Raw genomic sequence first — 13,741 nt, 5'->3', positions numbered from 1 at the left:
AACTTTTCTCTCAGAAAAGCAGATACTTTGTTTGGATACCTGTTACAAATTTTTCATTTTGTATATTCATTTATTACTTATACGATGAAACCTCGGTTAATAAGGATTTATATTGGAAAAAGAAGAGTCTTTTATGTGTAATGTAGAACACTTTCTGCTTTTAGTTCGAAAGTTAAGTATTATTTTTATCTTAATTCCCGAAAAATTGTTACACATTTTTAAGTCACAGTTAATTTGTATTAACGAACAATATAAATAAATGATTTGTGTTGAGCCATTTATAAATAAAAATGTAGACTGTAAACTTAAAAAATCATGAATCTTTATTCGCTGGATTGAGCAGTTTCACATAATAAATACAATATTAGATTTTTAAATTCGCATAAAAATGTTCCCTCTAAAAATTATATTGTATTTAAAAGGCATGAAATTGTTAACAGCACTGCCTTTTTTTTTCGTAAGTTTCAGATCCAGATTATGCATTTCTTCAAAGGAATATGAGTTTGGTAATATTGTTTTTTAACCTATTTTTAGATTGTGTACAAAACTGAGTTTGAAAGGTGTCAGATGATGGCTAGAAGGCGTACATATTTTTTACTTGGCATCTTTCTCTTCAGGGAATGGACCAGCGAAAACAGCTTTCAAGAAAGCTGAAATAACAAATATCGTAAGTTAGATAAACACAATGAAGTAAATAGAAAGTAATTCTCTATATTACTGAAGTTAATATCATTTCAAATTTTAAACACAGATAAATGTATTTTTAACTAATAATTTACGCTAATAACTTTAAAATAATTTAGAAAAGAAGCAATTACATCTTAATAAGTCGCAAACACTGAATTAATGAATCTAAAGCTTAAATTTTACTCAAAGTTATTATTCTGTATAAACAAGATTGAGGCACTTTTAATTCAATATAAATTTTAAACACACACTAATTTAAAATATTTATGAATAAATATAAAGCATGATGTAAAATTAATTTTACTTTGGAATAAAAATACTTAAAGGTAGTTAATAAAAAATTCTTAAATAACCTAAGTACTTAGTTCATTCTTTGACTAAAAATACATATTTTTATAAGAAAATTCAAAACAATGAAACAATATATTTATTTAACTTTAAAATATTGTTTAAGAGCTTACCAGAAAAGTAAACATATGGTACTTACCAATACGGGAAGAATGCTTCAAATTAATAATTCATGTGTATTCAGTCAGTAAATAACGAAATGTGTAGGCATTTATTTGCATTATTTTCATATTACTTTAATGTATCAAATTTTGTTGTAATATTAAAAACCGTATTTTTCATAATGTATCTTCTTTTTCATCATTATTTTCTGAAGTTATTATTACATGGCTGGATTAAGACTTTTAGAAACCTAAACAAGTGAAAGATTTTATGCTCTCTGGATATACTCGCATTTACACCTGTTTTTTTTTTTTTTTTTTTTTTTTTTTTTTTTTTTCTCTCTCTCTCTCTCTCTCGATCTTGATCTAGATGCACTTTACATTCCATGCTAAACCGACTAGGGAAATTTTTGTGGTGCCCCTTTTCTTCGGTACCCTGAACATATGCTTATTTTGCTTAATAGTTAGTCTAGCTCGATATTAATACATTTTATTACCTGAAGTTTTGCATATATTGATTAGGAGTTATACTGTATGGTTAGAAACAAATTTCTTTTAAAGCAAAAATTATTTACCTGGTCATTTCGTAAAATAAATGCTTTTAAATCTAGGCTTAAAGATCTTTATTGGGGGTGATAATAGCTTATAAGATTCAATATTTTAACAGATGAATATCAATTTTATTTCGATTCAATAAAAAGTCCTTTAAATTAGAATCAATAAAACTAAAATACATAAGTTTAACAGTAACTTAGTCTGAATAATACTGCTTAGATCTATTTCATATTGCTTCAGAGCAGAAAAAGAATCGTTAATTCAGTTTTCAATGAGAATTTCATTCAATTCAATTTGAATTCGGTTTAATTCCAGTAATTATTCATATAAAATCATTGATACATTCATTTCTATTTGTCCTTTACTTTATACAGTAAAAGTAACATTGATAGCTACCAATGTTTAGGCAGGATTCTCTTCACAAAAGCTAAAACTCGTGTGATTATAGAAAATATCAAAAACCTATTTTTTAATCAATTATTTTTTCGATAGGAAATTTTTTCCTTGAAAATTTATCCTTTCAAATGTAAATAATAATAAATAATGAGCAGTGATAATTTGTGCGAGAAAAGAGAAACGTATAATTTATGAAAAATGATAGATTTAATGTTCATCTCAGATCGTGTAATGAAGAATTTTGAGAGTATTCAGTACTACAAACGTTGTAAAAACAATACATCATATTTCATTTCGAAAAAAAACAAAGTTGATATAATTTCCTCTGCCTCAGAAATTTTTGTAGAAAAATATAACTGGATTGCATTTTCACCAAAAGAAGCAATGGGACGTTGAGTGTCTTTATATAGAAAAAGTGGCTTCATGTTACAGGGTAATACAGTTCAGTTCTGTTCAATTTATTAACTGGAAGAAGGTAATAAAGATGAATTCACTGTTAATATCAACATTTATGATTTGATGAAGATTAGGTAGGACACAGGAATGAGGACGGTGTGGCATAGTTGAAGATAAGGTAGGATCTCCACCATCTTTGGCATCCGAGGAAATTGATCATTTCCCATGTTTTTGAGACTTAAGTTATTATTTGCTCTCAGGATGTGGTCCAGCAAGGATGGTCTTTACGAATGCTAGAGGAATTTTATAGAAAAATGATAGAATATTAAAAGAAGGTTGTAAAAGAATAAAGGGTTAGTTGAGGAAGAAGCGAAGCATATGCGAGCGCAGAAAGCTTTGAAGCAGAGGGCTGAAAGTTTTGAAATGTGACAAATATTCATCCACTTAGCTATAAAGCGCAAATATTCATTACCTTTGCTCTATAAAGCGATATTTTTCCCGTAAATGCTCTACAATGATCTAAGCTGACACAATAAGCTATAAGCACATGCATGGCAAGTTTATTTTCAAAGCAAATGTAATTTATGCTACATGAATAAACTGGAAGCAAAGAAAAAAAAATAGTATTTATATACTACTTTGTGGTTTCATAATCTACAAATGTAGCATCGTATAATACCTTAGCATACAAGTGAACTTGTTATTTATAAATATATGACTTTTCTTTCAATTTTTCTTTTCCAAAAATTATACTAAAATGCATATTTTGTAATAATAATTCTTTATTTATTTCTATGTAAGTATGTGTCCCCATGCAAAATGTGTAAAAAATTAAAGTTATCATTAAAGATATTAATATATATGGTATTTATGTATTGCATGAAATTAATTTTAGAGCTTTTATATTATTCCATGATTTAAAATATGGCTTTAAATTTGCAGCATTATGTTAATATTTCCTTCAGGAAATTCTTAGATGAGGTACTATAAGAATATCAAATTAAATGTAGCGTTCTTTATTATATTATATTTTTATTTTTAATTATTTTTAGGAATTCGATAAAGAGATATAAAATATAGTTTAGAAAAAGAACATGGAATTTTGAATTTAGCCAGAAAATTAAGTCATGCAAATTTTATTTCAAATATGCAATTTTATTATAAATATTTTTATTAAATTCTAATTTCTTTCAGTAAATTTTGAACTGACGTTGGCAAGTAAATTTATTCGATTACTAGTGTAATGAAGCCAAAATAAAACATATGATTAATAATGCTTCCCATGGTTTCGTTGAAGTAAAAATAATTGTTAATTTTTTCAAATATTTAGGAAAAAAAAAAAAAACTCCAAAGTAAAATTTACTAAAACGTAAAAGCAAAAATATTCTACAATTTGGATATAAGCACGAAAAAAAGGCAAAAAGGCAAAAAAAAAAAAATACTACACTAGAAGGGAAAAATTTGCAAAGCGAAATTAAATATTTTTGTATACTGTTTTTAAGCAAATGCAGAAGCAGTGCAAACGCTATGAGAACAATAAAATCAATTAAACATAAACATAAAAGAATTTCATTAATAAAATATGCACGAAAACTTCAGATTTTACTTATATATTGCAAATGTAATTCCCATTAAATGTTAATCCTAATTCATATTAACAAATAGTGAGTAAATATGACTTTTCAACACACCAACAGCTTGAACATTAACTTTACTTACTAGAAAACCTAATTTTTATATAATTAAAGATTGTATGCCTTCTGTTTGTAACAGTTATTTAGAAGTACACATTTTTAAATTTCTTTCTCTAACACTTATTTATATGAATAGCAATCACTTCAAATATTTTACCTTTACTTGAGCAAATTGTTATTTTAGAACCAATTTGCAAAAAATTGTTTTTCAAAATATTGCAGTTGGAGGTGAAAAGGCGACAAGAATTGGCGTAAAATATTCTTCTTCATATGCATTTAAATAAAAAAATCTTCTTTCAGCTGAATTATTAAATTTATGCTGAACATTTTAAGGATTTTTAATATTATAAAGTGTTATTTTAAAAATAACAAGGAAGTGATGCTTTTTAATACTAAACCCTAAATAATAATGATTTAAAATAATGTGATACCTTTTCACTTCCTTGTACGAAGTAAAAAGGAAGAAATGTAATCGCGAAAAGTTTCAGGCAGCATATTTCAACGAAATTATCCATTTTGACCGCTATCGAATGCAATTTAACGACGATATCTGCACTTAAGGACAGAATAAAAGACTCGTTTCCTCCAAAAAAATTATAAAACTGCTTTAAAATGAATTCTGAAGAGAATTTTTCGTGGCGTCTGTACGAACGCATATACATACAGACGCCACGCACGTATCTCGCATAACTCAAAAACGAGTAGCCTCAGAACGTTGAAATTTTGCATATAGGGACTGCTATAACATGTGCACCTCGTATTTTGGTTGCAATCGGCCGCACCAAACGTATATAAATATATTTATATATATATCCACTCTGTTACCCGGCTCAGTGATTTCAATTTCTTTACTCTTATATGTTTGTAAATTGTACATTTTTTGCTTTAAAAATGATTGAATTATGTTGTTCTTATCTTCCGGTTAAGGTTTTTATGCCTTTAGTAAACCTGTATGCAACATTTTTAGAATTATCAACAATTTTAATGTTGTTTAAGTGCCGCTAAGCCTAATAAAGTTTTTGATGGCGGCCATTGCTTGTTTACATTTGAAATAGCAGGATTGTGGATTTGTTGCCTATCTAGAGAAACTTAGCTTCGCAACAACAAAGATAACGCCTTCATTTATTATTGCGAATTAAATCATGCTTGATCCTTTCTGGAATTTTTTCGAGGAAATAACTGTTTAAGATTTGCTTCGTGCAGATATTGTGAACAGATACATAATACAGATATTGTGAGTTTTTATGTATTTTTGCCTTGTCACGAAGTGAAAACTGAATTAATTGAATAAGAAATACTCAATCGTCTGTGAAAAACTGTTCCTTTTTTGTTTTGTTTGCTTCATTTCTTTTATACATCGTTCTAGCTTTATTTTAGTATTTGAATAGAACATATGGCAAGATTAGATAATTCTTTAAATGATATAAATTTTGTGCATTCTGAGTTATAATATGAACGAAATATAATACTGTTAAGTGAACCTAGCGCCAGAATGTCTCTATTGTAAACAAATAGAGTGAATTTTAAAGAATACATTTATTCTATTGTGGTTTATGCGCTGTCGGCGAAGTAGGTTTAATTCAATCTAATAAGTTTAAATAAAATTCAAGAAAAAATGCGTATAATTTAATACTCCGTACAAGGAAGTCATGTGGTGTACACATCAGATTTTTAAACAAAAATCTCATAATAATTATCTTTTCAGTTTCTTAAAGTTTCCTTTATTTTCTTTTTCAAACGGAACTTATAAAAACACTAAGATCATCTTACATATTAAATGCCAAATGTTTTATTAATATTGTATGAATAAAATAATTTCTTCTTAAAGTATATTAAAACTTTAATTATATAAAAAGTCAGATTCAGTTTATAGAAATTGGAGTCTATTAAGAACTTTAAAAACGAAGGAGCGTAATCGTCTGATGACGAATAATCGAGTATCAAGCTATACAAGGCAATCAAACTATTCAAGACATTTTTGCCTTCAGGAAATCTTTTGAACCCACATTTTATTTATTTATTTATTCAGTATTCCTGGTATTTAAGAGATTCCTAGCAAATTTTTTTCGTGTCCTTCCTCCTTCAATTTTTTTTTTTTTTTTTTTTTTTGGCTTACATTAAATATCATAGTAAGCAGTGATTTCATCAATTACTTAGTCAACAGTAATTTACTGTAAGTTTAAGTTTACATTTATGTATTCAGTACAATTAAATGCAATTATTATTGCCTAAGCCACGTCAGTTATGGAGAAACTTATTAAATTCCTAAGCATTCATATTCGTATTCATTTCGTATTCAAGTAATACAAAATTTCACCTTTAGTGAAAATTACTTCGAATAATTTTAATAGACATACTTTCAATCCTCGATTTATCGATACCTTTGATATAAAACTGCTCTCACTGGTTCGATCCGATCCAAACGGCCCAGTGAAAAATTATCCTACTTAGTAATGATAATAATAAATTTAATTAATTGCTAATTATAATACATTATTATTCACATTAATTTTAAATAATATATTTGCTATGTCCTGGCTTTAAACATAAAGTGATGAAGAGCCTGGAAAATCCAAGCAAACATTTTTACATGTTATAACATAAAATGCTAAAATATTTCGATTAAGATGATCCTTTGATTTTACAATAACTAGAATTTAAAATCATTAAATAGTGTTTAAATTTATCTTTATTGCAATGTTACGTTATCTTTTCAAAGGCGAATGAAAATGTGGAGCAACTGATAAAATATTGAGTTACGTTTGGTTAAATATTTAAAATAAATTTTACATTGCCAGTCAACTACAATCTGTATAATCTGTAAATTTTATGTTGCATTTATTCACAGGAATTTTTTTTAAATGTTTGCACAGTTCTTCTGAAGAAAAATTTATTTTTAATTATTAAATCTAGACAGAAATAGAAATCCTTTATTTCATACTTATAACTTACTTTCGTATTTGATGTATCCATCTTCATCTTCAGGTGGACAGCAAGCTGTGAAGATGTCGTCGACTTCTCTGTCATTTAACTTCTCACCTACATTAATAAATTTTCAAAGTAAGAACCAGAAAAAAAAAAGATAATAGTAACAAAAATATTATACATTTTTGCTCCCACGAGTCACTTCAGGTTAATATGATTTGTACTTTTTGTAAAAATAACTCAAGCTATGTCTACAGCATATGCTCTATGGAAAGTTTCGTTTACAGTCCCCCCCCCTTAGCTGACTAAACAGATGGAAACAGCTGCGAAAATCTAAACTATACTTTCTTAGAATTCTAAAATAAACAGTGCAGCGCTTAATGACCCAAAAACGATCGTTTTCGTCTGGATAAGTGCATCCAGATGTGTTACTATTCCAGTCTGCTTCTACAAGAAAAGCATTCGAATGCCCTGTTCTTTCGTACTTATTTAATATTAGCTCTTTGTTAAAAGCTCAGAATATTTACCCGAGAAGCTAAGCTAGAATATTTATCTACTAAAAATGGAAAAAATGTACATGAAGTTTAGTAAATTAAGTATATAATTAAAAACTCTTGATCTTAAGATTAATTTTCTCGATGTAATTTAGTAGTAAATATATGTGTAACAATTTAAAAGTCTATCTTTTTCCAGAATATTTTTAAGTCATGAGCAAGCATATAAAATAGAGAATTATTGTTGTTTTGACTTATCTCATTTGTGTGACAGTAACATCAGAACAAGCCCATAGAATTCCTCGTGGCAAGGCGTGCAAACCTGCGCCTATCGTCGGCAGAAGCCTGGAGCACCATACAGGTGATAATATAACTTCTCTCAGTTGCTTCTCCAATTTTTATGGAAAGCACCTTGGAGGACGGTCTCTCTCTACAACCATCTTCTCGAGTGAACTTTCGGCTCGCCGCATATTTAGAGTGTGTGCAGGCAAGCCTCCACATTTATTCAACGTCAAGTGTGTTCACTGCGACCGCTGAATGACAAGGCGAAATTGACGGCTACAACCGGTTTCTCCTACTTCTTCTGTTGGGCTCCGAAGGTGTAGGACGGTCTTCTGGCTGTCCTCACCCCGGCTGATGCGTGTATCATTTTTTTTTCCTTTTTCTTCGACTGCCATCTCCGTTGCTGGATGTAGAGCCATGTATTCCTTCTAATAAAGAAATTGAAACTGAAGATACAACTCAATAGATCTATATACCTAACAACTGCCGATAATTAATGATATTCTACAAATTAAAAACTTCGAGAAGTCTTCATGTGCAAGTGAGTGAAGTCTTCATGTGCAAGCAAGTGAGTGAGCATGTGTGTGAGTTCTTTCCGGATCATTCAAGTATTCGCCTTGTGCTTCTTCAAAAATATATTAGTACAGCCAGCTAACTCAATTTCTGCCGTTAAAAAATTTGACTTTTTTCTCACGAAACTTTGCTTTACGTTGATGGAATGAGATCTACTTTGATTGGAATACTACGCACAACTCGTACGAGAGGTTAGGATTCAAAATGGTAAGACTAATATTCTTCTGTCTGGCGATATTTGCTTAATTTATGCTAGTACTGATTCAAAATTTAATGATCAGTCAATATATAATAAATATTAATTGATTTGTATTATTTGAATGTCATCCTTTGTGGGTAAGTTACTTTAATTTTATATTTCTTTTAGATCACACATTTCATCCTGCACGTTTGTAAGTATTTATGGGTTATTGTGCCACAACGCGATCTACCAATCAAGCAATTTATTAGATTTTCATTTATTAAGCTTTAATTCACACTACCCATTATCACATAATTTGTAACATTTGATGCCGCCGCGCACTTTTTTGCAACATTTGGTGCCGTGACCAGGAGCAACAGAGTGCTCTCATACCGCACAGACACTACAAACATTTATAAACACCCATGCCTTCTCCGGGATTCGAACCCTGGCCCTTCGGTACGACAGTCAACGTCGCTAACCACTATCCTGGTTGAGTGGCAGAGAATTATTTACACAGCTAAACTCACATTAAGCATTAAATGGAGAATAAATTGTCTTCGGAAAGGAAAAATGGGTGGCAAGAGGTAATATTTGTGATTTAGATGCACTGAATTTGCAACAAATGCGTACTTTTTTTTTATGAATGATGCTTGTACAAGGCGTCAGTAGAACTAATCCTTTCAAAATTTAACTTAAACCGTTTAACGTTTTTAGGTTAGTATTCCAAAGAATGGAATGACTATAAAGGGGGTAAAATACGAGCTTTCATATCTCTAATCCTTTTCAAAATTCGTGGGATTTGGGGATCAGAGAATTCGAATGTTCCATCCCTAATATTTACCATCTCTTGCATAATCAAACCTACATGTATATATAGATATGTAAGATATAAATTGAAAGAAAACTACTAAATTAAATTTGGCAGTAGTTCTTTTTATTCCTCATTTTAATTTGGCCACGTTCCCTTCCTGTCTTAAAACTACTAGCTGTTTATAACATCTCAAAATTAATCCACATAAATGCCGTCTTATCCCATGCTAAAGATGAGTACGCTTCGCAAATTATATAAAACTTTCGAGTGCATAACGCACCCAGAATCATTTGAGACTGAGAAAATGTATCAGAAATAAATTATGTTTCCTCTTCAGCTACGTCTGTCTGTGGATGCCATTTTATGTATCTAGCAGCTGTCTTCTACTCATAAAGATATCTACAGACTTTATTACATATGTATACAATAACCTTTCCTTGGCAAGAACTCGCTTTCGGTTAATACGAACAAAATTTCGATAGAGGCAGCGATGTATAGGATGTTACAGAAAGTTCTATCGAATTCAGTTAACACGAATCACGAACGGTTTTTGGTCCGTTGCGTCATTAGATTTTTCCATTTAACTTTTTTTAACATTTTCAAAATTTAATTTTTTTCCCTGATGTTTCTCTCTTCTTAGTTAAAGTGAATTATATTTGCAACAAAATACAGGGTATTTATAAAGTCCCGAACCCATTTTGATGTTTAATAATTCATAAAATAATAAAGATAAATTAAAATTAATAATATAAATGGTTAGATAGACTCAAGAAGTTTCATGACCCTTCTCAATGAACTTCCACGTGTGCCCCCTGCGTCGCACGGAGAATATCAAGTCGATATTCAATTTCACGCCAGGTACCGGCAAGCATGTCGGCATCCACAGAGGCTATCGCGGTCGTCATTCTGGCTTTTAGGTCATACATGTTCGACACTCTCCTCCTGTAAACGTTGTCCTTTACAAATCCCCAAAGGAAAAAGTCCAGCGGCGTTATATCAGGTGATCTGGGTGGCCAAGGAATTGGACCTCCTCGCCCAATCCCTCTTCCTGTAAAATCATTCAAAGAACTAAGAACGATGGTACCCCAGTGAGGTGGTGCACATCTTGTTGCAAAAAAGACATGTGGCTGAAGCTCTTCTAGTTGTGGAAATACGAAGTTTTCCAACATGTCTAAGTATACGACTGATGAGACCGTCTTTTCTGTAAAAAAGAAAGGCCCAATGACTCGGTCGTGCATTAGTCTACACCACACATTAACCTTTGGGGAATCCCTTTGTGATTCACGGTATTCATGGGGGTCTTCAGATCCCTATATGCCCACATTATGGCAATTAACAATGCCAGAAAGATGCCAAAAACAAAAGAGAGAAAAATGCAGTTAATAAGCAGACGATATTTCGAAAAGTACAGACATTTAGACTGGAAAATGAAATTATCTGAAATTAACCACACGCGCAGACGATATTTACAAAAGTAAAGATATTCAAACCTGATAAGGAAAATATATAAGTTATTCCATCAATAAATGCCATAAGTTTGTTTATATCTTCATTATTTTATGAGTTATTAAACATCAAAATGGGTCCGGGACTTTATAAACACACACAAATTTATTTACGTAAATTTATTGGACTGTAGTTTAGTTACCATATGAATTAACATGTCGTTATTCTCCAAAAGTTCTAGCGGCACTTTTCGACAGTCCTGTAGATGGCCGTCTGGTTGTTTTCAGAACCTAACAACTAACGTTAAGTTACAAGCAGTGAGCCATGACCGAGAGGAAGCAGACAGGGATAAATTTACACACTAGACTAAAAATCCTAAAAGAAGTATACCGTGGGGTAAATAAGCATAATTGCCGAAAAATATGGAAATACCAAATCTACCTTATCCACAATATTTAAAGATCGTAAAAATATTCTTAATGCTTCTATAGCGGGTTCCGGGAACAAATCTAAGTGACTTCAAAGCTATGGAAGATGGATCAATTGAACATCTATTCACTATAGTCATCGAGCCGTGGTGAAGGAGACGGCAAAAAGTGTGATATTATCCTTTTTTGGTTGCCGCTCACAATTTAAATTTCGTTGAACATGTATGGAATACATTCAGAACACTTCTCGAAGAACCTCATTGTCGTAAAACAAAAATCACTTTCTCAAATTCTTCTGAATCATGAATTAAAATATTGCGGACTGCGTTTCTTGAAAACAGATTTATAATGCTGTGTTGAGTAAGCCTGAAGCCCCCGTTACGAGGGAGTATACCGAAATGCGCTGTAAAGACATGTGTGTTCTAATCGAAATGTACATTGCTACTACAGTTTGATGTAGATAATTTTCTTTAATTTGGTCATTACGGAACCATTTTTTTACCGTTTTTGCGTTTCAGCTTAGCTTAGTATACCCCATTTGTTGTTTTAATTCTGGTTTTAGAATGGAAGAACTTAGAATGATATCATTCTTCATTTTGGATCCTGAGTATACATAGTATGTGATTCACAATGGATATATCAGAAAATTTTGAATGCTTTCCCAAACCAATGTTCAATAAAGAATTCTCTTTGAAATGTTATTTGAGAAGAAGGAAGGAATAGCTACACATTAACTCGGTGTAGAAGTTTCCGCCAAGTTTTTGAATTTACTTCTATTTTAGAAGATCAAAGCTTATTTTTTAAATAAATCTAAACCAATTCTTTAATTAGCAATCATAATTCTTAACCTAAGTACATTATTTAAATTTTAAACCATTCGAATGGTAATATGGTAAAACTTAAATCCTTTTACGGATAATTTTAGTTACAAGTTGTTTTACTCATAAGCAACAAATTAAATTTCTTTGCGTGTAAGTCAAATAAATTACTTACAGAAGTTCTTTTAGCTTTTTATGCGAATCCGGACCAAGTTAGTAGTACAGATCTCTATATTAAAACGGATACTTTTTATAACGCCGTGTTATTAATGATTACACTTACCAAGAGAAAGAAGGACATGAGCTAATTCAGCTGCCATCATGGTTCCGTTTTCATTCTTGTCATATACTTTCAAGCCTTCTAGTAAATCTTCAATTTGGCCCATATCTTTGGATTTCTTGGCATCACTGAAGATGGGTAGGAATTCTTCAAAATCTATCATTTTCTCACCTAGAAGGAGTTTTGGGAAATTTCTGAGTACCTGTTGACAGTACTGTATGATTCGGAAGAAACGTAGCAATAGCAGAAAATGTGAAACAAGGATAAAACTACAAACAAGAACTTTTAGGCTTTTCACAAGTTTTTTTATTATATACTAAACTAGTGGAAGAACCCGATGCCAGTTAAGTAAGATTGAGATTCTCTCTAATTGTATCAGCAACAATGGCAAGCAGTTTTTTAATGATTTTCGTCTTTTTAATCAGATGGTCGTAAAAAACTCAAGTTCCATCTAATATTTCACCTATATTCAATTTTAATCGTTTAAATGTGGCAAAAAATTATCATAATTTATCAGAAATCAATGACGAAAACAAACAAACACGCAAACAGACATTGTTCTTTATATGTATAGGTTTTGTAAAATTTACAAATTTTTGATTAACAAACTTTACCATTTGAAAGCGAGAAGTAGTAACACTTTTCAAAATAAAAAACATTTTTATCTCCAACGCGCGTCACTGTTGCCACTTGGAAAAAATGAGTGCGAAAATTAGCGCTTTCAGAGTTTTTAATTAACTTAAGCATATATATATACTTAAGCATATATACAGGGGTTGGACAAAAATATGGAAACACCTTTAAAAAAAACATGTTTCTTTGCTTAATATGGTGTAGGAAACCCGTTGGCATCCAAAACAGCTTGCAGTCTTCTCGGAATGGATAAATACAGTTCCTGTATGTTTGTTTGCCAAGGGAATATTATACCATTCTTCCTGCAAAACGGTGGCAAGTTCAGATAACGATGTTGGCGGTGGATAACGAGAACGCATTTCCGTTCCAATGTAGACCACAAAGGTTCGATAATATTCAGGTCTGGTGACTGTGGTGGCCAGGGGAGATGGGACAACTCATCCTCATGCTCAGAAAACCAGTTCTGGACAATGTGAGCTGTGTGAACAGGGGCTTTGACGTCTTGGAAGACACCATCACCATCGGGGAACAAAGTTTGTACCATGGGATGAACTTGATCGGCCAAAATGTTCACATAAGTCTTGGCAGTCATGTGCCCTGACACAGTTATCATGGGGCTAGCAGAGAATCACGATATGGCTGCCCAAACCATAACAGAACCCCCGCCATGTTTCACTCTTTGCAACAAGC

The 13,741-nt window shown here is 31.2% G+C and overlaps 1 protein-coding gene across 2 annotated transcripts in view; it reads right to left on the bottom strand.

The window, feature by feature from the left end:
* Positions 1 to 302: 302 nt before the first annotated feature.
* Positions 303 to 13,741, bottom strand: part of LOC118204369 (myosin light chain 1-like) — a 38,018-nt gene continuing 24,579 nt past the window's right edge. The window contains exons 4-6 of one of the 2 annotated variants that reach the window (XM_085818142.1): positions 12,422 to 12,589; positions 7,130 to 7,216; positions 303 to 650 (exon numbers count right to left, since the gene is read on the bottom strand). In XM_085818142.1, coding sequence (XP_085674268.1) covers positions 595 to 650; positions 7,130 to 7,216; positions 12,422 to 12,589 — 311 coding nt within the window. In that variant the 3' untranslated portion in view covers positions 303 to 594. Of the gene's footprint in view, positions 651 to 2,275; positions 2,777 to 7,129; positions 7,217 to 12,421; positions 12,590 to 13,741 lie in introns of those variants that run through there. The other variant, XM_085818143.1, reaches the window with a different exon arrangement.

This window comes from Stegodyphus dumicola, chromosome 6, assembly GCF_044657685.1.
Source record: "Stegodyphus dumicola isolate Sdum_Otavi_A_Nest chromosome 6, ASM4465768v1".
Lineage (NCBI taxonomy): Eukaryota > Metazoa > Arthropoda > Arachnida > Araneae > Eresidae > Stegodyphus > Stegodyphus dumicola.
The sequence above is the reverse complement of the archived record's forward strand: the minus strand, read 5'-3'. Positions and strand labels throughout refer to the sequence as shown.